Source organism: Chiloscyllium punctatum, chromosome 33, assembly GCF_047496795.1.
Source record: "Chiloscyllium punctatum isolate Juve2018m chromosome 33, sChiPun1.3, whole genome shotgun sequence".
In the NCBI taxonomy this organism is placed as follows: Eukaryota; Metazoa; Chordata; class Chondrichthyes; order Orectolobiformes; family Hemiscylliidae; genus Chiloscyllium; species Chiloscyllium punctatum.
The window spans coordinates 26,728,250-26,754,660 of record NC_092771.1 but is presented as its reverse complement, the minus strand read 5'-3'; the positions used below and the strand labels follow the sequence as shown (position 1 = coordinate 26,754,660).

At 42.6% G+C, this 26,411-nt stretch overlaps 1 protein-coding gene across 3 annotated transcripts in view; it reads left to right on the top strand.

Annotated features, from left to right (window-relative positions):
• Positions 1–26,411, top strand: part of man2c1 (mannosidase, alpha, class 2C, member 1) — a 130,183-nt gene that overhangs the window by 87,759 nt on the left and 16,013 nt on the right. For all 3 annotated transcript variants that reach the window (XM_072553207.1, XM_072553208.1, XM_072553209.1), the window contains 4 exons: positions 1,879–1,983; positions 2,931–3,087; positions 3,175–3,318; positions 24,654–24,763. In XM_072553207.1, coding sequence (XP_072409308.1) covers positions 1,879–1,983; positions 2,931–3,087; positions 3,175–3,318; positions 24,654–24,763 — 516 coding nt within the window. The remainder of the gene's footprint in view (positions 1–1,878; positions 1,984–2,930; positions 3,088–3,174; positions 3,319–24,653; positions 24,764–26,411) is intronic.

Sequence of the window (26,411 nt, the reverse complement as noted above, 5' to 3'; positions counted from 1 at the left end):
GGGGTAGTTATCCAGGCGTTACAGCAGGTTTTAATCCCTCTGACATTTCCTGCCTAACTATTCAGGTAAGATTTTCAAAACCCTTTGAAGTCTCTGTCTCTAACTCAGTGTTGGGGATTTCTTTGGAGGGCTCCTACAGAGGATAATTGACCATCGTAAGTTCAAACGTTATGGCAGTTACCATGTGGTCAATATGTTGGGACCTCTGAGGGATCCTGCAATGCATCTGTCTGTACCTGTGGACACTGGTGGGCGCTTTGCTGAATTAATAGGCACAATATAGAGAACAGTTTGAACTGACAGAAAAAACAGCCCTTTCTCAGTAGCTTTGAATTTTGCTTTGGTTTATATTTCCTTGCTGTTGCATACAGATATGACACTGTGATTGCTACAGAGCACAGTGTTTGTGAACGCTTGCTGTCAGTGTACAGAAAGCATTTAAAATTCACTCTGGAATCTAAATCTTAAATCAGAAGCATCCTGCTGAGCGTCAGGGAAGTAAAGTTCTGATGGTGATGATTATTATGTGTCAATCTGAAATTCACAATGTGCATTTTTAAAATGATCTACCTGGAGGCGAAAGTTTGTTTGCTATCTTTGATTTGAAAGCAGAAGTTTCATTCAAACTGTGTTTATTTGTAAAGGGTAGTTAATAAACAATAAGTTGCAATAATGCAAAAGTGTTTGCTAAGTTAGCAATAGGTAGTAATCTTAAATACAGGCTAAATAAAAACTTGTGACTTGTGTTGGAGATGTTAAATCAACTTATCATTCTGTTGAGTGTTAGTGAGGATTAATAGACAAAGGCTTTTCCCTGAGGTGGGGGAGTCCAGAACTAGAGGGCATAGGTTTAGAGTGAGAGGGGAAAGATATAAAAGAGACCTAAGGGTCAACTTTTTCATGCAGAGGGTGATACGTGTATGGAATGAGCTGCCAGAGGAAGTGATAGAGGCTGGTACAATTGCAACATTTAAAAGGCATCTGAATGGGTGTATGAATAGGAAGGGTTTGGAAGGACATGAGCAGGGTGCTGGCAGGTGGGACTAGATTGCGTTTGAATATCTGGTTGGAATGAATGGGTTGGACTGAAGGGTCTGTTTCTGTGCTGTACATCTCTCTGACTCTCATATTGTTCTGTATTTAGCTGTAGCACTGCTGAGAAAGAAAAAACATTGATAATTCTACCAGAGACCGACTATCTTCCTGTGCTATATTCTTTCCTGTCAGTCACCCCTAATACATCCACTTTTATGACTCCCTTACTTTTAATACATGGAGTTATGATAGGTTATGGTCACTTTGCAGCACTTGAATGCTTCTTTCTCAGACCCAGCCAGAAATGTTCCTTTACCCTGATTTTATTACTTAAAGCTTATATTTTAGTTCTTGGCAATTAGATCAGTAATTTAACTCTGTACTGCATGGTCACTTTGATAGTTTACAGGGCAAACGCTTCAGGAACCTTGAAGGTAACTCAGGCTATTTTTGAAGGAACTACATTACAGCATGGCTGTAATGGTGAGGCTAAAGGAGATTGCATGCACAGAAAGGTAGTTTCAGAATAACACCGATTGATGTAAGGTTTTGGGAAGTTACCATTTATAAAGGGATAAGGTCATGGATAGGGCAGTAGTATGCAAGGACACTAGATTTGAGAGTCGGATTTATGAAATACCATTCTCTCCTTAATTGCCAATAATCATAGGATTTAATGTCATTGTTATTTGTGTGAACAGCTAAAGTGTTAAAGAAAACAACAGTATGTATTTCTAACCATCTTCCTGTTGTAAAGTAGTTCCAGAACTGGGAGGATCTTTTGCTCATCACTGGAGTCTCAAGTTAATAAGAACATTATTGTTGTCTGTGTTGTACTTCCAGGGAGACTATTCCTGACGGCTGCTGTGGGAACCAGTTTGTGTTGTTTGATGATGTTCCTTTATACTGGGATGCATGGGATGTCATGGATTATCATTTAGAGACAAGGTAATGTCAGAATAATCCTTATAATGAATATTTAGGTTTTGCATTTCTAGTGAGAGAGAAATCATTGTTATAAACCAAAACCTCCCAGGTTTCTGTGTGTACAGTTAGCTGCTGGGAGCAACAGCTGGAATGACAGGCAGGGCTTTATGTAAGAACCAGTGAATGGTGAAGCTTAAACTAATTCTTTAAAACTCCTATGAGAATCTTTCTATTTTTTATCTTTTCTCCATAAATCATTGAATACATAGGTGTCTAACCTGTGCTGCAATTAGAATATAGAACATTACAGAGCGGTACAGGCCCTTTGGCCCCTGATGTTGCAACGACCTTTGGAACCAATCTGAAGCCCATCCAACCTACACTATTCCATTATAATCCATTTGTTTATCTAATGACCATTTAAGTGCCCTTAAAGTTGGCAAGTCTACTGCTGTTGTAGTGGTTAATCGTTTCACTGTACAGTCCATCTGAACAAATACCTCTTTGTATCTATCACATTAAAAACCTTCCTTTTTTTGGGTGCTGGAGCTGCCAAGATCTTATGCAGTTTCCATCTTTTAAGGTTTGCTGATACCACTGCAGAATTCTTGGTTTTGCAGTAAAGTTGAGCTCATATCAATGTTTGTTTGATGAAAAGGTGGGCCGGTGATTTGAGTCCCACTCCAGGACTTGTTGGCCCTGAAAGAAACAAGCCAGTGCTGCAGGCAATCCAGAGTGTAATGGTGTCAGTCCCCAGCCCAGATAAATGAGGAGAGTGTGTGACAGCAAGGGCATCTGGATGTAAAACTACTTAGCATATCCAAAAGAAAATTGTGGTTTATCAGAAGGAGTGATCCATGAGTATTGTAATGAACCCATGTAACAGGATAGAAGCCAGAGAGTGAGAGAAAGATATTTGTTGTATAATGGGAGACTAAATTAATCTCATCTGGAAATCTGCTCATCAGGAAACCTGTGTCACAAGTTGTGAAACCCCTGGAGGTAGTCTGCCCTGGCGGAGTCAGGGGAAGTGTAAGATACTCTATCCGTATCAGTGATAGCAGCAAGATCCGCCAAGAGATCATACTGGATGCTTGCTGTCCCTATGTTAAGTTCAAAACAGAGGTGAGTAGATTTTAGAAATGTCAATATTTTCAGCTTCAAATCATACACTTAATGACCATTTGGCTTTGCTGTGTTTCTCCTCTTCAGGTGGAATGGCATGAAGCACACAAGTTTCTGAAAGTGGAGTTTCCCACAACAGTGCACAGTCTTAATGCCACATATGAAATCCAGTTTGGACACCTGCAGCGACCGACACACAGGAACACTTCATGGGATTGGGCGCGCTTTGAGGTATGGATGACTTGGAATTGCACAACAGAACAGTCTGGCCAGTGTGAATATTGCATTGTTCAGCTCTTTTGGGGTTGAGTAAGTGCTTTGTAAGGAATAAGTGGCTTATTACATAAATTTAATCTGGTACTGATCTGTTTTGCAGTGATGTCAGAAAGCACTTCTGCATACACAGCATGGGTGAAATCTGGACTTCCTTTTACCCAGAAAGTTGTTGGTACTGAGGGTTCAACTGAAAATTTAACAATTGAAACTGACGGTCCTTTTGTTAGTTAAGGGTATGAAGAGGCACAGGAGCAAAGAATGTGGACAGCAGTGTCTAATTGAATGGAATAGACTTAAGAGGCTGAATGATCTACCTTTTTCCCTATGTTTAGACCAGGATGGTCAGATCCTGGTCAGGGATCTGTTCTGGATTTTCAAAGAACTTTATTGTTCTTGGTCTTTCAATTTGTCTTCAAAATTGAGGCAGCTCCTTTGACTGTTGAACACAAAGGTTGAGTGAAAGATATCATACTGCACGTACAAACAATTGTACATCTTTCAGGTAATATTGCCTGCTTTATGGCGTTTCGCTGTCAAAACAATTAAGGTGATAACTGAGGTCAGAGGGGAGTAGCAGTACTGACCCAGAAGAAGTTAATGTTTTGTTTGCCAAAAGGTACAGGCCTAACTCAGCGCTATCACCTGCTGATGTGTCCCAATCTGTTCAGGTTCGATCAAAACAAAGCTACAACTGCCTCTGTATCTTCTGCAAACTGAACTGCCTCCTCTGTCAGCAGATACTCTCAAAAATAAAACAATAGGACCTTTTAACCAAGGTTCTTCTTTGAATCATTATCTCCAGTGGTAATGTGGACAATATAGGTTAACTTTTAGAATATAATATACTTTATTGTCACATGTACTCAAGTAACATTGTTACAATGTTGCCTTTCATGGCGCCATTTTAGGTACAAAGTACCTAGGTACAAATCTTAGATACAAAAAGAGGAATAAAAAAGAAAAGTTTCATTACCGTACGGTGATTCATGGTGTAAGTTAGAAATAAGACATAGTTGAAAGGATAAACAATTACAGATAAACATTGCATTGCAGTAACTCAGCACAGGGGCTCCCACATGTCTGAACAATCTCGTAAGCCACTGACTGCCTGTGCTGGTCTCCAGTCCAACAATTGTCCTCACTCCATATTATGCCTCCAGCCCATTCCACTCCACTCTGGCTCTCAGCTGCCCTATTCCTGGCCACAAGCTCTCACACTCTGACTCTCAGCCACTCCACCTCTCAGGCCCACTCCGTTCTGACTCCCAGCTGCTCCACACTGTTATAGTCCTCAGGCCGCTCTCCTCCAGCTCTCAGCCACTCTGCACCACTCCACGTCTCCGATCTGCTCTGCTCTGGCTCTCAGCTACTCCAAGGTAAGTTTCTTATCAGAAAAAAAACTATAAAATCTTAGAAAAAAAAGAGAGGAAGTAAAGTGGGCAAAAAAAGCTATTGGTTGACGAGCCCAAAAGCTGCCGCCGCCGCCATTTTGAAATCTTAACTTTTAACTGTAAGTAACTTCAAGCTTGTTTAAAGTTGTCACTTGAGAGGCTTACCAATTTCTTAACCAGGTGTTCTCATTTAAAGTTAAAACTTTAAATGATATTCACAGTAACAGTATGCAAGGTCAACTGCAATCAACAACTTATGCAGTAAACACACATGAAGATGATGGAATTCTAATTTTGGTTTGATAGTGTTCGGTATATATGGTGGTTGGAGTCCAGCATGTAGAACGCAGAGTATTTGAATTCTGGCTGTGTCTCAGTGTGGTCCTCACAAGTTGGCTGGTCCACATGATGTTCCACTCATTATTGCAAGGCAAAAAAAACAAGAGCCACTGAGATTAGTCATCCAAAGGGAGGGCATATTTTGTGTCCTGAGAAACGCTGGGACAGCTAATTGTACACTTGAGCAGAGGATAGAGAAGGAAAAAAGCAACACTTGATGACTTTAAATTTAGTTTGATGATCTTAAATAGCCTGATATCATGGAAATCACCTAGATTATATGAATAGTTTAAGAGTAAGTGATTAAACTGAGGATAGCATTCATTCCAATTACCTGCTTTACTGCTGCAAGTAGTAAACATCTATGCTGCTGCTGTTGAGAAATAGCTCTGTGTGAATTGCCCAGGTTCGGCCACAGCTTGTTAAGTGTAAGCTGTGTTCAGAGCTAGTGTTTACTGGTTGAAAATCAGTGACTCCACCGTTCTAATCGATTAGTCCACATTTAAGGAAAAGAGAGTAAGTTTTTGTCAGGGAAAATGTCTGAGTCAGGCCTGCAGAGTAGAAACTTTATTGTAATCAAACATGGTAATTCCAAAGTAACTGATAGGAACTGTTCAAGCAGAGACTATTTCACTGACTCAGGTTCATTCAAAAGTGGGGAGACAGATACATACCCATTGGATTTCTGTATGGAAAGCTAACAGGAGCCAGAAGACCAGTAAGGTGTCTGAAATTCTGCTTCAAAGATGTTTGCAAAGGTGAACTCAAGGCCCTATATATCAATTTTTCACATGAGCCAATAAGAGAGAACAATGATGACCTCATCTCTGTACCCTCAGGATGGTCCATGGCTACATCAGTTTGGCAACAGGAGCTAACTCTGAAAATAATAACCCATAAAGATTCCTGATAACTACCTCACATTGTGGAAGTTATTGTTCAAGTTCCCTATCCTGATGGATTTGCTACATGTCCATGATCTCCAGTAGCTGGTAGTACCTCAGTGTTTATCCTCATTTGTTTTTGCATTATGAAACTGTTCATAACTTTCTCCTACCCTGCTGACCTGCCTTGCACTCCACGTCAGCAGTTACTCTTGCTCCCATGTTCTGTCCACTCTAGGGTCTAGCTGTCAAATATTGATGAAGGTACTGATAAAAATCTCACATCACAAGTGAGTGCAAAGTATACATAGTCATAGAGATGTACAGCACCGAAACAGACTCTTCAGTCCAACTCATCCGTGCTGACCAGTTATCCTAAACTAGGAGAAAGTGAAGACTGCAGATGCTGGAAATCAGAGTAAAGAGTGTGGTACTGGAAAAGCACAGCAGGTCAGGCAGCATCTGAGGAGCAGGCGATTCGATGTTTCAGGCATATGCCCTTCATCAGGAACTCTTGACTCAGATATTATAACCTAATGTAGTCCCATTTGCCTGCACTTGGCCCATATTGCTCTGAACCCTTCCTATTCAGATGCTTTTTAAATGTTGTAATTGTACCAGTCTCCACTACCTCTTCTGGCAGCTCATTCCATACATGCCCTTTACGTGAAAAAGTTGCCCCTTAGGTTCCTTATAAATTTTCCCTCTCACCCTAAACCTATGCCCTCTAGTTCTGGACTCCACCATCCCAGGGAAAAGACCTTGTCTGTTTATCCAATCCATGCCCCTCATGATTTTATAAACCTCTATAATGTCACCCTTCAGCATCTGACTCTCCTGGGAAAACAGCCTCAGCCTATTCAGCCTCTCCCTCTAGCTCAAATCCTCCAACCCTGGTAACATCCTTGTAAATCTTCCTGAATCGTTTCAAGTTTCACAACATCCTTCCCATAGGAGGGAGACCAGAACTGCACACAATATTCCAAAACAGGCCTATTCAATGTCTTGTACAGCCACAACATGACCTCCCAAATCCTATGTTCACTGCTCTGTCCATTTTAAAAAAAAAAGCCTTCTTCATATCCTGTCTACTTGCGACTCCACTTTCAAGAACTGTGAATCTGCACTCCAAGGTCCCTTTGTTCAGCAACACTCTTCAGGACCTTATAAACTTAATATTAAGTCCTGCCCTGATTTACGTTTCCAAATGCAGCACCTCACATTTATCTAAATTAAATTCCACCTGCTACTCTTCAGCTCATTCACCCATTTGATCAAGATCTCATTGTATGCTGACGTATCCTTCTTTGCTGTCCACTACACCTCCTATGTTCACATTCCAAATCATTTATATAAATGACAAAAAACGGTGGACCCAGCACCGATCCTTGTGGCAGTCCACTGGTCACGAGCCTCCAGTCTGAAAAACAACCCTCCACCACCACCCTCTGTCTTCTATCTTCAAGCCAGTTCTGTATCCAGATGGCTAACTCTCTTTGTATACCATGAGATCTAATCTTGCTAACCAGTCTACCATGACGAACCTTGTCAAACGCCTTACTGAAGTCCACGTAGATCATGTCCACTGCTCTGCCCTCTTCAGTCCTCTTTGTTGCTTCTTCAAAAAAACTCAATCAAGTCAGTGAGACATGATTTCCCACGCACAAAGCCATGTTGACTATCCCTAATCAGTGCTTGTCTTTCCAAATGCATGTGAATCCTGTCCCTCAGGATTCCCTCCAACAACTTGCCCACCACCGATGTCTGGCTCACTGGTCAATAGTTCCCTGGCATGTCCTTACCACCTTTATGAAACAGTGGCACCACATTAGTCAACCTCCAGTCTTCTGGCACCTCACCTATGACTATCTATAATACTAATATCTCAGTTAGGGGCCCAGCAATCACTTCCCTGGCTTCCCACAGAGTTCTAGGGTACACCTGATCAGGCCCTGGGGATTTATCCATTTTAAGACATTCAGCACCACATCCTCTGTAATATGGACATTTTTCAAGATGTCACCATCTATTTCCCCACATTCTATGTCTTCTATGTCCTTTTCCACAGTAAGCACTGATGCAAAATACTTGTTTAGTATTTCTCCCATCTCCTGTGGTTCCACACATAGGCCGCCTTGCTGATCTTTCAGGGGCCCTATTCTCTCCCTAATTACCCTTTTGTCCTTAATGTATTTATAAAATCTCTTTGGATTCTCCTTAACCCTATTTGCCGAAGTTATCTCTTGTCCCCTTTTTTGCCCTCCTGATTTCCCTAGTAAGTATACTCCTACTGCCTTTATACTCTTCTAAGGATACACTCAATCTCTGCTATTGATACCTGACGTATGGTTCCTTCTTTCTCTCAACCAAAACCTCAATTTCCCTCGACTCTCATCTTTTGCCCAAAACGCAATTTTCCTGCTCTTCGGATGCTGCCTGACCTGCTGTGCTTTTCCAGCACCACCCTCTCGACTTGAAGATGAGTGGTAAAGTATTAATTTCCCTGGTCAATATTCATCAATGAGCCAAGCCTACCAAATATACAGATGCTGTCATCATTTACCTCATCACTGTGTGCAAAATGGTTCCCATGTTTATTTAAAGAAAGAATGACATGCAGTAACTTGAAGCTTTTCACAATCATCACACATTGCAGTGTAATCACTGGTGTTTTAAAACAAAGACTGTGCTCTGAAAACAATTCACTGGCTATGAAGAATTTATAATCATCATGAGAGTATGTGCAAAATAAATGCAAAATATTCCTTCGTTTATGATGCTCTAAGAGTATGGAGTTTATTTGCAATTGTGTGGCCAATCCCACCGATACAGACCTCAAGCAGAAACAAATAAATTTAACAGGATCACACAAACAAATTGGTGAGTTGGTGTTATCTCGAGCTACAAATTAGCAAGTATTAGAGGAACCTCAAAGTTGAAATGGGTGCCTGGCTGAATCTGTGGTCTCTTGCAAGGCTAGGAGTACCACATTTAATTAATCTCAGTGGCCCAGATCTAAGGAAGGAGAGAGAATATTCACTTGTAAATTCTCAATAGAGATCTACCATATCAGATCACTGGAGAGACACAAAATTCGAAGACCATTTAAAAAACAGCAAACAAAGCCCCATAAAAATAAAACTGAAAAGGAGAAAGTGATGTGAAATATGTAGAGAACCTTGGTACACCACACTTGGAGTACTGTGAATAGCTCTGATCTCCGTCATACAAAAAGGCAATAAGCATCAAAGAAAGTGCAGAAAAGATTCATGACAATGACATAAGCATGCAGAGGATACGTTTATCTGAAAAGGTGATATGAAACTTGCTGAGGTGGTAAACAGTGAGGATGATCTTCGATTGCAAGAGGATATAGATGGGCTGCTCGGTGGCAAATGGAATTCAATCTGGATAAGAGTGAGGTGATGCTCTTGGGCAGGACAAACAAGGTGAGGAATCCATGATGAATGGTAGTACCCTGAGGATCAAAGGGAACAGAGTGTACAGGTACAGTGGTCCCTTAAGGTAGCAGGACAGGGAGATAAAGTGGTTAAGAAAACAACAGAAACAGAAAGTGCTTGAAAGACCCAGCAGGTCTGGCAGCTTCTGTGGAGAGAAATCAGAATTAACCATTCAGTCAATTTTAGTTATAAAGACAGGTTGGATAAGTGGGGTTGTTTTCCTTGGAACAGAGGAGATGGATTTGCATAAGATTATGAGGGCACATTCAGGGCAGACAGGAAGGAACTCTTTCCTCTTGGTAGAGTGATCAATGTGGGCATAACTGAAGGTAAAAGACAGGAGGTTTCAAGGTGATGTGAGGAAAAGTAATTTCACTCAGCTGATGGTGGGAATCAGGAACTCATTGCCTGGAAAGGTGTGGAGGCAGAAACCTTCATAACATTTAAGTACTGCAGTATTTAGAAGTGCACTTGGTCAAAGGCTGGGAAATGGATTAGAATAGTTAGGTATTTGGTTTTGAACATTGCAGGCTGGGTGAGCTGAAGGGTCTTTTTCTGTGTTGTAGCTCTCTACAAGGCAGCAATGGACGATATCCCTAGGTTTGAGCTGACAAGTGACAAGCCCTCATTCACGCCACACGTGTGCCAGGCCATGATCGTCTCTGACAAGACAGAATCTGTCACCCTTTGCCATCCAATGGTGATGATTATTGGTGATCATTGAACCCGCCCCACAGTGGGAGCATGCTGGGCCCATAATCCAGAGATCAATAGATCAAAACCATCTTCTCCTATTTTGTTCACACATTCTCCCAGTGTCTGTGTGGGTTTCCGCCAGGAGCTCTGGTTTCCTTCCGTAGTCCAAGGATGAGCAGGTTAGGTTGATTGGACATGCTAATTATCTACAGCATTTACAGGGATGTGTGGTTAGGTGAGTTAGCCATGGGAAATGCAACTTAGCAGGATTAGGGTATGGAGATGGGTCAGTGTGGACTTATAGAACAAGAAGAACATTTACAGCCCAGAACCAGGCCCTTCAGTCCTCCAAGCAAGTGCTGATCCAAATCTACTGTCTAAACCTATCGCCCAATTCCTAAGCATCTGTATTCCTCTGCTCCCCATCTACTCATGCATCTGTCCAGACGCACCTTAAGTGAACCTACCGTGCCTATCTCTACTACCTCTGCTGGCAATGTGTTCGGAACTGAAAGGGGTTGGAAAATGCTGGTTTTTATGCTGAAGACAGAGTGGGGAGTAAAAGTAAGGGTGTGCCCTCCTCACTTTTACTCCCCACTCTGTCTTCTGCACAAAAACCAGCATTTTCCAACCCCTTTCGGTTCCGAACAAGAGTGAAATCAGACTCTAGACATGAACCGTTTCTCACTCCACACACAGTTCCTGATCTGAAGACTTCCTCCAGCACACATAAGGATAGAAATGTCATGTTTGATTTGCCCATGACACGTTCCTTGAATTTGGAGTGTTCTATTATAGTGTTTAATTAGGATCCATCAAAAGCAACAGCCAGTCTTGTCTGAGTGCAGAACCAACTCAACTGACTGAACAAGCTGCACAATTCTTCTATATGCTGTTTAGATGTGACATCCTCTCCCTCTTGTCAACCCAACAGGATTAAAGAGGCAGGGAGTACCATTCTCTCTTAACATGATTCCTAATCCACAGTTATTCCAGACACACATCCGTAACATCTAAACCTAAATAGTTAGAAGCTCCTCAGCCTGAACTCCCACAAACTATAGAATGGCTTCAGCACAGAAGGAGTCTGTTCTAATGGAATCACATCTGTTCTTAAATTCCACGTTAAGTTTATTATTGTATTAATCTGTTATAAATGATGTATATTTTTGAAAGGGACAGAGAGACATGCTTCATCTGGAACCCTACAAGAGGTTTCTGATCACAAATCATACAGTACAGAAAAGGCCCTTCGACCCATTAAATCTGTACCATCAAGAATATATTATCACTTACACTAGAGTCATTAAGCTGTATAGCATGGGACCAGACCCTTTGGTGTCCAAAACTAGAGGGCATAGGTTTAAGGTGAGTAGGGAAGGGGATCTAAGGGGCAACTTTTTCACACTGAGGGTGGTGCATGTATGGAATGAGCTGCCAGAATAAGTGGTGGAAGCTGGTACAATTACGACATTTCAAAGAGGGTGACACCTACCACCCTCTGTGTAAAGTATTTTCCATGCGTGTGCCCCTTAAACTTTTTGCCTCTCACCTTGAACGCGTGATCTCTTGTTATTGAATCCCTCACCTTGGGAAAAAGCTTATCTATCCTGTCTATACCCTTTTTTTCTAATAATAACAGTCCTAATCTACTCAACCCTCTCGTCATAGCTAGCACCTTCCATACCAGGCAACTTCCTCATAAACCTTCTCAGCACCCTCCCCAAAGTGTCCACATCCTTTTGGTAATGTGGCGACCAGAACTGTACACAGTATTCTAAATGCGGCCGAACCAAAGTCTTGTACAATTTTAACATGACCTGCCAGCTCTTATACTCAATATCCTGCCTGATGAAGGCAAGCATACTATATGACTTCTTGACCACTCTATCCACCTGTGCAGCCACCTTCAGGGTACAATGGACCTGAACTCCCAGATCTCTCTGCTCATCAACTTTTCCCAAGGTTCTTCTGTTTACAGTCTAGTTCACTCCAGACTTAGACTTCCTAAAATGCATCACCTCACATTTGCGTGGATTGAACTCTATCTGCCACTTCTCCACCCAACTCTCCAGTCTATCTATATTCTCCTGTATTCTTTGACAGTCCCTTATGCTTTCTGCTCCTCCACCAATCTTTGTGTCATCTGCAAACTTACTGATCAGACCAACAGTGCCCTCTTTCAGATCATTTATGTATATCACAAACAACAGGGTCCCCAGCACTGACCCCTGTGGAGCACCACTGGTCACCTTTCTCCATTTTGAGAAACTCCCTTCAATTACTACTCTCTGTCTCCTGTTGCTCAAGCAGTTCTTTATCCACTTAGCTGCACACCATGTGACTTCACTTTCTCCATTAGTTTTCCATGGGGAACCTTATTAAATGCCTTACTAAAGTCCATGTGTGTAACATCCACAGCCCTTCCTTCATCTATCAACTTGGTCACTTAGATTCACAGAGTTATAGAGACGTACAGACCATTCGGTCCAACCCTTCCACGCCAACCAGATATCCCAACCCAATCTAGTTCCACCTGCCAGCACCCGGCCCATATCCCTCCAAACCCTTCCTATTCATATACCCATCCAAATGTCTTTTAAATGTTACAATTGTACCAGCCTCCACCACTTCCTCTGGCAGCTCATTCCATACATGTACCACCCTCTGCGTGAAAACTTTGCCCCTTAAGTCACTTTTATATCTTTCCCCTCTCACCCAACATCTATGCCCTCTAGTTCTGGACTCCCCGACCCCAGGGAAAGACTTTGTCTATTTACCCTATCCATGCCCCTCATTATTTTGTCAACCTCTATAAGATCACCCCTCTGCCTCCGACGCTCCAGGGAAAACAGTCCCAGCCTGTTCAGCCTCTCCTTAATAACTCAAATCCTCTAACCCTGGCAACATCTTTGTAAATCTTTTCTGAACCCTGGTAAGGCATGATCTCCCTTGCACAAAACCATGTTGCCTATCACTGATAAGCCCATTCTTTTTCCAAATGTAAATAGATTTTATTCCTTAGTACCTTCTCCAGCAACTTTTCCACCACTGACTTGGGATAAATGGCCTGTTTCCACACTGTAGGGATTCTATGGACTCTACGGCTGGGGCTTGTCTATTGAGAAAAGACCAGACGAGAGAGATGAAGGGTACATATGGAAAGGATGTTTCCACTTGTGATCAAGAATTAGAGATCACAAATGTAAAACTGCCGACAATAAATCAAATAGGAAATTCCAAAGAAGCTTATTTACTCAGTGAAGAGAATGTGTTTGAGGTGAGCAACATAGATGTATTTAAGGAGAATTTAGATAAGTACAGGGGAAGGCTGGAATAGGGAAATACATTAATGTAGTTGGGTAAAGACATGGAAAGAGGACAGCATCAATACTGGCCTGGACCAGTTGTGCTGAATGGCCTGTTTCTGTGCTGTAAATAACTCCTACCAAAGGTAAGCATTTAAAATGTAAAGATAAAGTCACCATCGTCCTACTGGACCATTGGGGGCTGCTCTCTCATTAGAGAGAGAAGACTGGTAGTGGATTAACCTGAGGGCCACCATGCCTCAGGCACAGGATAACCTCAGCTGACTTGGCAATTGAACCCACACCATTAACATCATTTTGAGTCACAAACCAGCCATCCAGCTAAATGAGCTAACCACAGGAGGAGTGCGAGAGAACATGGAGGAAAGCTAATGTTGGTACCATTATTCAAGAAGGCTGGTAGGGATAAACCAGGAAACAACAGGTCAATCAGTCATAGGGAAAATATTGGAAAAACTTCTGAGCAGCAGATTCATCTCCGTTTGGAGGAGCAAGGATAGTCATCACATGGGGAGATCATATCTAACAAATGTGATTGACTTTTTCAATGAGGTGACTAGGCCTGTTGATAAAGATAATGCAGTTGATGTGGTCTAAATGGTAAGGTTTGTGCATGTCAGACTGGTTAAGAATCTGGGTAATCCAAGATGGAGGATGGGAAAATTTTCTGGCTGTAAGAGCTGCTCCTTTTTGTTTGAGATATTTTAGGTGCTGGAGGTGATTTCCTCGAATTCCAGGAGCAGCAATTACTGTTTTATAGGCTGTTGCATTGTTTTGGAACTTTGGGAAATAAAAGGCAAAACAGCAGCAGTTTAAAAGGCAGAAGGGCAGACAAAGGAAGCACATGGTGAGGACAGTGCAGGAGAGAGAGAGAGAGAGAACCAGCACAGTTACTGCCTTTGCTGTTTGAATTCGTGTATCGCTGGACATCGGAGTGCATCTGGGAAAATTAACGAACAGTGAAATTCACAATTAATCTTGGAGGAACTGTTGGGCGAAGTTCACAGCACAGAATCAGATAAGTTAATTGTTGTTTTAAGTCTGTCCAAGAGAAAGGCTGCAGTAGTGAGTATAGTGGATTCTTTCTTGATTATATGTTTTTTGGAGATGAACTTAAAATATAAGCCATAGCTATTAATTTAACCTGGGGCAGTGTTTGTAGAGGAATAAGGCAGTGTTATTTTCTGGGTCTGTAGATTGTGAAGGAGCAAAAATGGCCTTTGCAGTGATATATACTTCTTGTCAGATATGGGAGTTTAAAGAGAGTTTAAGGGTTACTGCGGATTATATCTGCCATAAATGCTGTTGGTTGCGAATCTTATCAGATCAAGTGGATCGGGTTGGAGAGACAGATAGAAGCGATGAGGAATTTGCAACAGCAACAGTACGTGATGGATGGCAGTTATAGGAAGGGAGGGAAAGTCTCAGATACAGTCACATGGATGGGTTATCTCCAGAAAGGGTAAGAGAGGTAGGCAGCTAGTGCAGGAGTCTTTTGTGGATATACTCATTTCAAGCAGGTATGCTGTTTTGGAAAATGTAGGGGGTGATGGATTCTTAGGGCAATGTAGCACGAGCAGCCATGTTTCTGGTATTGAGACTGGCTCTAATGCAACAAGGGGTATGTCGGCTTCCAACAGATCAATTGTGTCAGGGGATTCTGTAGTCAGAGGTACAGACAGACGTTTCTGTGGCCTGCAGAGAAAAACAGAATGGTGTGTTGTCTCCCTGGTGCCAGGATCAAGGATGTCTCAGAGAGGGTGCAGAATGTTCTCACAGGGGAGAGGGGCCAGCAGGAGGTCATTGTCCACGTTGGAACCAACGACATTGGAAGGGAAAAGGTTGAGATTCTGAAGGGAGATTACAGAGAGTTAGGCAGGAATTTAAAAAGGAGGTCCTCAAGGGTAGTAATATCTGGGTTACTGCCAGTGCTACAAGCTAGTGAGGGCAGGAATAGGAGGATAGAGCAGATGAATGCATGGCTGAGGAGCAGGTGTGTGAGAGAAGGATTCACATTTTTGGATCATTGGAATTTCTTTTGATGTAGAAGTGACCTGTACAAGAATGACAGATTACACCTAAATTGGATGGGGACTAATATACTGGCAGGGAAATTTGCTAGGACTACTTGGGAGGATTTAAATTAGTAAGGTGGGGGGGTGGCACCCAGGGAGATAGTGAGGAAAGAGATCGATCTGAGATGGGTACAGCTGAGAACAGAAGTGAGTCAAACAGTCAGGGCAGGCAGGGACAAGGTAGGACTAATAAATTAAACTGCATTTATTTCAATGCAAGGGGCCTAACAGGGAAGGCAGATGAACTCAGGGCATGGTTAGGAACATGGGACTGGGATATCATAGCAATTACAGAAACATGGCTCAGGGATGGACAGGACTGGCAGCTTAATGTTCCAGGATACAAATGCTACAGGAAGGATAGAAAGGGAGGCAAGAGGAGGGGGAGTGGCATTTTTGCTAAGGGATAGCATTACAGCTGTGCTGAGGGAGGATATTCCCAGAAATACACCCGGGGAAGTTATTTGGGTGGAACTGAGAAATAAGAAAGGGATGATCACCTTACTGTGATTGTATTATAGACCCCCCCAATAGTCAGAGGGAAATTGAGAAACAAACTTGTAAGGAGATCTCCGCTATCTGTAAGATTAATAGGTTAGTTATGGTAGGGGATTTTAACTTTCCAAACATCGACTGGGGCTGCCATAGTGTTAAAGGTTTAGATGGAGAGGAATTTCTTAAGTGTGTACAAGACAATTTTCTGATTCAGTATGTGGATGTACCTACTATAGAAGGTGCAAAACTTGACCTACTGTTGGGAAATAAGGCAGGGCAGGTGACTGAGATGTCAGTGGGGAGCACTTTGGGGCCAGTGACCATAATTCTATTAGTTTTAAAATAGTGATGGAAAAGGATAGACCAGATCTAAAAGTTGAAGTTCTAAATTGGAGAAAGGCCAATTTTGAAGAACTTTTGAAAGTTGATTGGAGGCAGATGTTCGCAGGTAAAGGGATGGCTGGAAAATGGGAAGCCTGCAGAAATGAGATAACAAGAATCCAGAGAAAGTATATTCCTGTCACGGTGAAAGGGAATGCTGGTAGGTATAGGGAATATTGGATGACTAAAGAAATTGAAGATTTGGTTAAGAAAAAGAAGGAAGCATATGTCAGGTATGGACAGGATAGATCGAGTGAATCCTTAGAAGAGTATAAAGGAAGTAGGAGTATACTTAAGAGGGAAATCAGGAGGGCAAAACGGGGACATGAGATAGCTTTGGCAAATAGAATTAAGGAGAATCCAAAGGGTTTTACAAATACATTAAGGACAAAAGGGTAACTAGGGAGAGAATAGGGCCTCTCAAAGATCAGCAAGGCAGCCTTTGTGTGGAGCCTCAGAAAATGGGGGAGATACAAAATGAATATGTTGCATCAGTATTTACTGTGGAAAAGGATATGGAAGATATAGACTAGGGAAATAGATGGTGACATCTTGCAAAATGTCCAGATTACAGACGAGGGAATGCTGGATGTCTTGAAATGGTTAAAGGTGGATAAATCACCAGGAATTGATCATGTGTACCAGAGAACTCTGTGGGAAGCTAGAGAAGTGATTGCTGGGCCTCTTATTGAGATATTTGTATCATCGATAGTCACAGGTGAGGTGCCGGAAGACTGGAGGTTGGCTAATGTGGTGCCACTGTTTCAGAAAGGCAGTAAAGACAAGTCAGGAAACTATAGACCGGTGAGTCTGACCTTGGTGGTGGGCAAGTTGTTGGAGGGAATCCTGAGGGACAGGATGTATATGTATTTGGAAAGGCAAGGACTGATTTGGGATAGTCAACATAATTTTGTGCATGGGAAATCATGTTTCACAAACTTGATTGAGTCTTTTGAAGAAGTAACAAAAGAAGATTGATGAGGGCAGAGCAGTAGATGCAATCTCTATGGACTTCAGTAAGGCGTTCAACAAGGTTTCCCCATGGGAGACTGATTAGCAAGGTTAGATCTCATGGAATACAGGGAGAACTAGCCATTTTGATACAGAACTGGCTCAAAGGTAGAAGACAGAGGGTGGTGATGGAGGGTTTTTCAGACTGGAGGCCTGTGACAAGTGGAGTGCCACAAGGATCGGTGCTGGGCCCTCAACTTTTTGTCATTTACATAAATCATTTGGATGCGAGCATAAGAGGTACAGTAAGTAAGTTTGCAGATGACACCAAAATTGGAGATGTAGTGGACAGCGAAGAGGGTTCCCTCAGATTACAACAGGATCTGGACCAGATGGACCAATGGGAGGAGAAGTGGCAGATGGAGTTTAATTCAGATAAATGCGAGGTGCTGCATTTTGGGAAAGCAAATCTTAGCAGGACGTATACACTTAATGGTAAGGTCCTAGGGAGTGTTGCTGAACAGAAAGACCTTGGAGTGCAGGTTCATAGCTCCTTGAAAGTGGAGTCGCAGGTAGATAGGATAGTGAAGAAGGCGTTTGGTATGCTTTCCTTTATTGGTCAGAGTATTGAGTACAGGAGTTGGGAGGTCATTTGCAGCTGTACAGGACATTGGTTAGGCCACTGTGGGAATATGGCATGCTGTTCTGGTCTCCTTCCTATCTGAAAGATGTTGTGAAACTTGAAAGGGTTCAGAAAAGATTTACAAGGATGTTGCCAGGGTTGGAGGATCTGAGCTATAGGGAGAGGCTGAACAGGCTGGGGCTGTTTTCCCTGGAATGTCGGAGGCTGAGGGGTGACCTTATAGAGGTTTACAAAATTATGAGGGGCATGGATAGGGTTAATAGACAAAGTCTTTTCCCTGGGGTTGGGGAGTCCAGAACTAGAGGGCGTAGATGTAGGGTGAGAGGGGAAAGATATAAAAGAGACCTAAGGGGCAACGTTTTTACATAGAGGGTGGTACGTGTATGGAATGAGCTGCCAGAGGAAGTGGTGGAGGCTGGTACAATTGCAACATTTAAGAGGCATTTGGATGGGTATATGAATAGGGAAGGTTTGGAGGGATATGGGCCGGGTGCTGGCAGGTGGAACTGGGTTGGGATATCTGGTCGGCATGGACGGGTTGGACCGAAGGGTCTGTTTCCATGCTGTACATCTCTCTGACTCTATGACTGTAAGTGGCCATGGGATGAGGAGGGTGTGCCAAGCAGGCTAAGATAAAAGGTAGGGAGAAGAGACTTGGGGGAGGAGCGTTGGGAATGCGATAGGTGGAAGGAGGTTAAGGTGAGGGTGATAGGCAGGAGAGGTCGGGAAGAAGATTGTGTCCCCAATGTATAGGAGGCCACATCAGGTGCAGCGGATGCAGTAAATGATGCGTGTGGAGGTGCAGGTGAATTTCTGATGGATATTGAAGGATCCTTGGGGCCTTGGAGGGAGGTGAGGGGGGAAGTGCGGGCGCAAGTTTTGCATTTTTTGCGGTTGCAGGGGAAGGTGCTGGGAGTGGAAGTTGGGTTGGTGGGGGGTGTGGATCTGCTAAGGGAGTCGCGGAGGACTCCGGAACGCTGATAGGGGTGGGGAGGGAAATATATCCTTGGTGGGGAAATATATTGGGGAGACTGGCCGCCTACTTGCGGAACGTTTCAGAGAACACCTCTGGGACACACGCACCAACCAACCCAACCTCCCTGTGGCTGAACACTTTAATTTCCCCCTCCCACTCTGCCAAGGACATGCAGGTCCTTGGCCTCCTCCATCGCCAAACCATAGCAACACGACGCCTAAAGGAAGAGCGACTCATCTTCCGCCTCGGAACCCTCCAACCCCAAGGATGAATACGGATTTCTCCAGCTTCCTCATGTCCCCTCCCCCCACCTTATCTCAGTCCCAACCCTCAGACTCAGCACCGCCTTCTTGACTTGCAATCTTCTTCCTGACCTCTCCGCCCCCACCACCCCTCTAGCCTATCACCCTCACCTTAACCTCCTTCCAGCTTTCACATTCCCAACACCCCTTCCTCAAGTCCCTCTTCTCTACTTTTTATCTTAGCCTGCTTGGCACATCCTCCTCATTCCTGAAGAAGGGCTTATGCCCGAAACGTCGATTCTCCTTCTCCTTCTCCTTTGATGCTGCCTGACCTGCTGCGCTTTTCCAGCAACACATTTTTAAGCTCTGATCCCCAGCATCTGCAGTCCTCACTTTCTCCTAGTGCCCATGGGATCCAAGGCTATTTGGCATATTGGATCCAAAACTTGCTTCGTGGCAGAGATTGATGGCCGAAGGGTGTTTTTATGACTGTAACTCTGGATTTGGTGTCACAAGACATGGTTTGGTGCTGCGTCCCTTACTGCTTGTAGTGTACATTAATGATCTATACACAAATGTACCAAATATAATCAATAACGTTACATTTAACAAGAAAACAGATAATGTGGTGAACAGCAAGGAGGAAAGCTTTAGATTACAGGATGATATAGTTAGATGGTCAGATGGACTGAACAGCAGCAAAAGAAATTTAGCCCTGAAAAGTGCAAGGTGATCAACTTTGGGAAGACTAACCAGGCAAGGGGAATGTACGAATGGGGTCGAACCATAGGAAGGACAGAGAATCAGAGGGACTTTAGTGTGGTCCAGACATTCTGGAAGTCAGTAGATCAGATAGAAAAAGGTGTTTAAGAAGGCCAAGGAATATTTGCTTTTATTAGTCAAGGTACTGAATACAAGAGCAAGAAGGTTATGATGGTTTTGTCCATAACATTAGTTAGGCTGCAGTGGAGTACTGCATGCAATTCTGGTGATCACATCATAGGAAGGATGCAATTGCACTAAAGAGGATGCAGAGGAGATTAGCTGGGATGTTATCTGGACTGGAGCAATTCAGCTATGAAGCTAGACAATATAGGCTGGGTATTTTCTCCTTGAAGCAGAGAAGGCTGAAGGTGGATCTGATTGAGTTGTTCAAAGTTGAGGAGCATGGATAGGACAGATAGAGAGAAACTTTTCCTTTGAGGAAGAAAAACTTTGCTCAATTTGGCAAGTACTACCTAAAAGGCTGGCAAACGTGGGAACTCCCAAGAGATGCTTGACAACTAGTGCAGATCCAATGAGCTGAAGGACCTTTTCTATACCGTAAAAACTGACTCTATCTCCTTAATGCTGTAATACAAAATACTCCTTGTCCACACGCAAAAAACACCTCAAATACGAACAATGTACATCAACTGAAGCTATGGACTTAACCATTCAAGACAAGAAACAGTGCTCCCTTTATAAAAATATTAACAGTGTCATTTAGATAATGCCATAAAATTCACATGTTCTACCCTACAATCCTCAATATTATACAGAAATTGTGACATCTCCCTACCAGTACATATTAGCATGTGTTCCCAATATCTACATATCTATTGGCATCTCTCGTTCCAGAAGCAGCCTGTGAGAAACACTTGGATTTTGAATTCCCTTTGGCCTAACGTTTTAACTAAAAGCTTTGATTAGCAAGAATAGCTTAAGCATTGTAGAGACACTATTCAATAAAATGTAGCTCTAACCGTTTTATGGAGGTTTGAGAGACAACAGCTTCCCTTGGTAGATACTTTTAATCATCAGATAAATTATCAAACACGTCTGACCCAAGGGTAGGGACCACTACCAATGAGCCATAATGCTCCTCCTCCCCTTGAATACATTCAGAATTATAGAGCACATCACGCTTTCCTTTTAGTATGCAGTGTTAAAAAGACACCAGCAAGCAGGCATTCACACATGGGAAATATGTGTGGGGGTAATATTTTCTGGAAACTGTGAAAGTTAAGTACTAACTGAGTTAATGTAATTCCGCTGACAACTTGTAAGAAAAGTATACGCAAATGGATTCCCCTCTTCATGGATTCAAAACCTTGGCTAAATTTACAAAGCAGCATTTAATATCTGATGTTGTTCTATGGGATAGAAAGACAGGGATGGCAGAGGATTGAACTCTGTAAGATTGTACTGAAATCTTTGCTTTCACATTTTGAATGTCTGTTTTATTTTGGCCTGAATGGTGAGGGTGATAGCATCCAAATGCTGGAAAATAGTTTCAGAAATCAAGATTTATTTGGCAGAGAGAGATTGGGGTACTCTTTTGATGATAATGTTCGAGATTTGTACCCCAATAAATTCCACTCCTGATGTAATTTTGTGTTCTTCAGATGTTTTCCACTCTAATGTGGCAGGATGTGGTCGTACTCCTGGAGATTAAGTCACAGACTTGTTTTCATATGTCATATTCACAGTCAGGGCTATTGACCTTTGTTGGAACTTCTGGTTAGCTTTTGCAGATTTGAGAGACAGCTATTGCCTTAGCTTGCTCCATATGTCTGCTGATTATTTCCCATTTTAACACTGTATTCGGCCGTGGCCTTAGTTGATCATTCAGGAACAGTTCAGGCATTTTTGCTCCATTACTTGTTGCTTCATAATTGTGTTGCCATATATGTCTCCCAAACAAGTGAGTTCCAATCATTGGTATTCATGAATGTTGGCAAGAAGATGAATTAGATCATGATCTAATTGGGCTGAAGTGTTTCAGCACTGTTGGAAAAAGCTACATATTTAGAAGATAAAAGCTGTTCTCGGTCTGCGACAGGACCCGTTTCCCAGGGTGGGTAGTTAACTTGCTGCTGTTGCAATCACCTGCAACTGTACTTTCTCCTTTGCATTCTCGTTGATCTAGTGAGAGTAGTTGACGTCTTTTGAGAGAAACCATTTTGCTTAGATTACTTAACAGTGTGGAAACAGGCCCTTCAGCCCAACAAGTCCACACCGACCCTCCGAAGAGCAACCCACCCAGAACCACTCCCCTACATTTACCACCTTACCTAACACTGCAGGCAATTTAGCATGGCCAATTCAACTAACCTGCACATCTTTGGACTGTGGGAGGAAACCGGAGGAAACCCACGCAGACACGGGGAGAATGTGCACACTCCACACAGACAGTTGCCTGAGCCGGGAATTGAACCTGGGTCTCTAGCGCTGTGAGGCAGCACTGTGCCACCGTGCCGCTCATAAACACTATGAATTAACATGTGCTCATTCAAAATGCAAGGTCACTGAAGAAGCCTGGGTTCTTGGATGCGATTACTCAAGTTTAGTTTCCTCAAGGTGAGGCTAAGCAGGTCTCCCAGGTCACTTTCTACAATGAGAAAACCAAGCTCTTTGGAACTAAAATGCTTTTTATAAGCCAGCCTAAAACAACAACTTGCATTTATCAAGTGCCTTTACGGAAGTAAAGCATCCAAAACGATTCTTTACCAACGATTACTATCAAAATATGGCACTGAACCTCCTAAGGAGGTATTAAGAAAGATGGTGAAAAGAGGGAAGGTTTTATGGAATGTCTTAAAATACGACAGAGGAGTGGAGAGTGTTAAGGTGAGGCTTTGTATAATCGTGCATTGCCAGATCTGGAACCACTGTGAGCGTCCGAACAGACAGATAGTAGATGAATGGATCTCAGCGCCTGTTAGAATATGCAGAACAGAGTTATGGAAAAGCTTAAATTCACAAAGGGGACAAGATGATAGCGTTTCAGTAATTGAGTCCGGAGATAGCAATGAAGGAGAATTAGGGTTTCAACTATGGATGGATTAGTGAAGATCCTAAGCAAAAACTTGAATTTTGAAAATGATAATTTTGAAGAAGTCAGCTGGAAGCAGGGTTGGCTAGAAGTTGCAGAACAGTAGAACCATTGCAACCATGAGAGGAGCCAGTTTCAGTTCCATTACTAGCTATCTCATTTTACTAGTATTATGATAAGTTTTATCTTCAATCCAATTTCCATCCTTTCTGTTGAAATCTGGGTGAATTAGTCTCCAGCCCTCCTCTTACCCCTCATTCTTTCATTGTTCAGCACTGTTAATACTTCTTTTGAGAATCTAGTTAGTGAGTGCTTACAGGCTGTAGGGACATCACAGCCCAACTCATTCAAACCTGAGTGCCACAACTGTTTGAATAAGCTTCCTTGGTGTTGCTTTTGCCATCTGGGAGTACATGTCATGTGCTTTTCTTTGTAATTATTCAGCAACTCCTGTTCATGACTCCCACAGCTGATAATAAATTGCATGCTATTCAGTTTAGTGTCATTCTTTTCCATATGGTGTTGAAATGGGCATTTAGCTGACAGTCCATGAAGGAATGGGAGTGGCACGTTGTCAAATTTCTCACTACAAAGCACTTGCCAAGCAGACTGTTTTGGGAAACAGCCACCATTCTCAACAGGGAAGGGGTTAGGAGAATCAGGGAGAGGCGCTCCCCACCAAGTTCATTACTACTCAGTTATTGCTTTCTGGTTCTTGCTGATTGACTGGTGCAGCCCCATGCTTTGCCAGTGATGATCACTCCATGCTGCTAAGTTCTCAATGTTGCCGTAGAAACTGCACATGCCACTGGGGAAAGGAGATTCAGGGATCACTGCGCATCTCTTGTTAAACATAATGTTCAGCACACAACAGCCCAGGTGGTCCCACTATTCAGAATCACAGAATAATAGACTTGTTACTACACAGAAAGAGGCTATTCAGCCGTTGTCAGTACTAGTCCATCCACCCAATCGCATGATCTTTGCAATTGTTTCTCACCTTTACTGTCTCCTGGTGCTTATACAATTCTCTTTGAAAATTATAATTGAGTCTGCCTCCACAATACACTCAGATGAGTTTAGCCACTCACTGCATTTAAAAAATGTTCTTTCTCATGTAACCTTTGCTTCTTTTGCCAGTCGCTTTAAATGTTGTGGTTCTCCCGCCTCGGAAGAATAGAAACTTTTCCTCTTTTTGTACTCCATCTAAGCACCTACTGATGTTTATTGGCTGTGAACATCCTTTTTCATAGCCTCCTATTCCTTTCTTCCTTATGTACTCAGCCAACTTTCCCTTAAATGAATCTAATGTTCTTGGGGTGAAAGAATTACACTTTGAGGACATTTTTAGAGTTTGAGTTTGTATTCCATTGAATTTCGAAAGTGACGGGTGTTCTAATTGAGATGATTAAGACCCAGTGATCAACCAGAGTTTCGATCGAGTGAGATATGGAAAAGCATCCTCCACTTGGACTTTGACACAGTAAATCCAGCCTGTCTCTTTTCTTGAATCAAGAGGTTTAGGTTGGACATTCCAAAAGGGTTTCCAATCCTGAAATAAGGTGCTTTACTCTAACACAGTAGAAAATGATTTTGCTTTTATTTCCTAGGTCTGGGGACACAAGTGGGCTGATCTATCGGAGCATGGCTTCGGTGTAGCAATACTCAATGACTGCAAGTATGGATACTCAGTTCATCGCAACATAATGACACTATCCCTGTAAGTACTTGATAACAATTAGAGATTTTTTGCTGTCAAGGAAGTGGCGCTGTCATCATCTGCAGGCATGTTCAGATGAAGAAACAGCTCTTCTCTTGTTACATTAGTAGGAATCTGATAAAATGCTCCTGTGGTGCAATTGATTGAATAGGTTTGTAAATTCTCATAACAGGGGCCTGGGGGTTTAGTTCCGCCTCGTATAAGAAATATGACAGGACTGATGAAGCAATTTGTATTTTTTAAACATGCAAAGAAATTCATCCTTAGTAACATTCATAAACAGTCTACATTAGCCATACTTTGCTGTTCCATGCAATATCAACTATAAATCATGGTGAGTTATTTAACATCAGCGTGTGTATGATGTACTCCCCACACTGTTCACTGTGCAGACACAGCGGCTGGAATGAGGAACTGACTCTGTGACCCATGCTCATTGTGCAATTTCATGCAGCATTTTAATCATCACAAGATCTTTGTAGACTTTCAAACCAGTCAGCACAGCAATCCGGTGAGGACTGAGGTCTGTACTTTAATGAGTGAATGAAACGAAAACTTTTAAGACCCCTCCAGAATTCTCAGATTCTGGGCAAAATCACTCTGAAAACATCAAGGAGCATTTGGGTTAGTTGTTTCCAGAATAATGGAATCAGGCAGGAAAATCTTGAATGAACAGATAGCAAGTCAACAACACAGCGTATATATATATAAAAACCATGAGGATATGGGCTGAGTAGAGAGGGAAAAACTATTCCAACTCACAAAAGGGTGGAAAACGAGTGCACAGGTTTAAAGTAATTGGTAAAAGAAGCCAAACTATCATGAGGAAAAACCTTTCCATGCAGCTAGTGATTAGGATCTAGAATGCACTTCCTGAGAGTGTGATGGAGGCAGGTCCGATTGAAGCATTCAAAAAGGGAATTAGATTGTTATCTATAAAGGAATCGTCCTGATGAAGGGCTTTTGCCTGAAACATCGATTTTTCCTGCTCCTCGGATGCTGCCTGACCTGCTGTGCTTTTCCAGCACCACCTAATCTTGACCCTAATATCCAGCATCTGCAGCACCTACTTCCACCTGGTATTGCAGAGTGTCAGCACCCATCGCAAATTCTAGCACCTGTTCTAGCTCACCACTTACTGGGAAAGAAACCATCACTTGACATCAGTCCTTTCCCACATTTGAGTACTTTACACGCATGTCCTAGTCTTCCCTATGTCTTTAACAAATTAAATAGTTTTAACAGAAATTGGATTAGTCTGCTGTCAAAGCTGCCTGCTCTATAAATCTCCATCAAACCACCTGTGTCCACACTGCTGGACAGTAAATGGTGCCTGTCTGAATAACTAAGGCTCCTGAAGGTAGAAATCATTCTTGAAGCTTTCCTCTGAATCTTTTCCAAGAGGTCTCGACATGGTGGCCTGTAAAATCAGAGTTGAGATCTTTGTGAAACCATCACCTGTGATCAGTCCTGTCACAACCTCAGAACTTGATCCTGTGGTGCCTGAACCTGATTCAGATTTTTTTTCACTTCCATTAGTCCATTTCCAAAGAAGCAAGAAATGAAAGCTGTCTCTGTGTTGTCTTGTCTAGTACGTGCTCACAGTCTTTATTTCTCTCATGAGACATTCTCCATATCCTGTTACCGT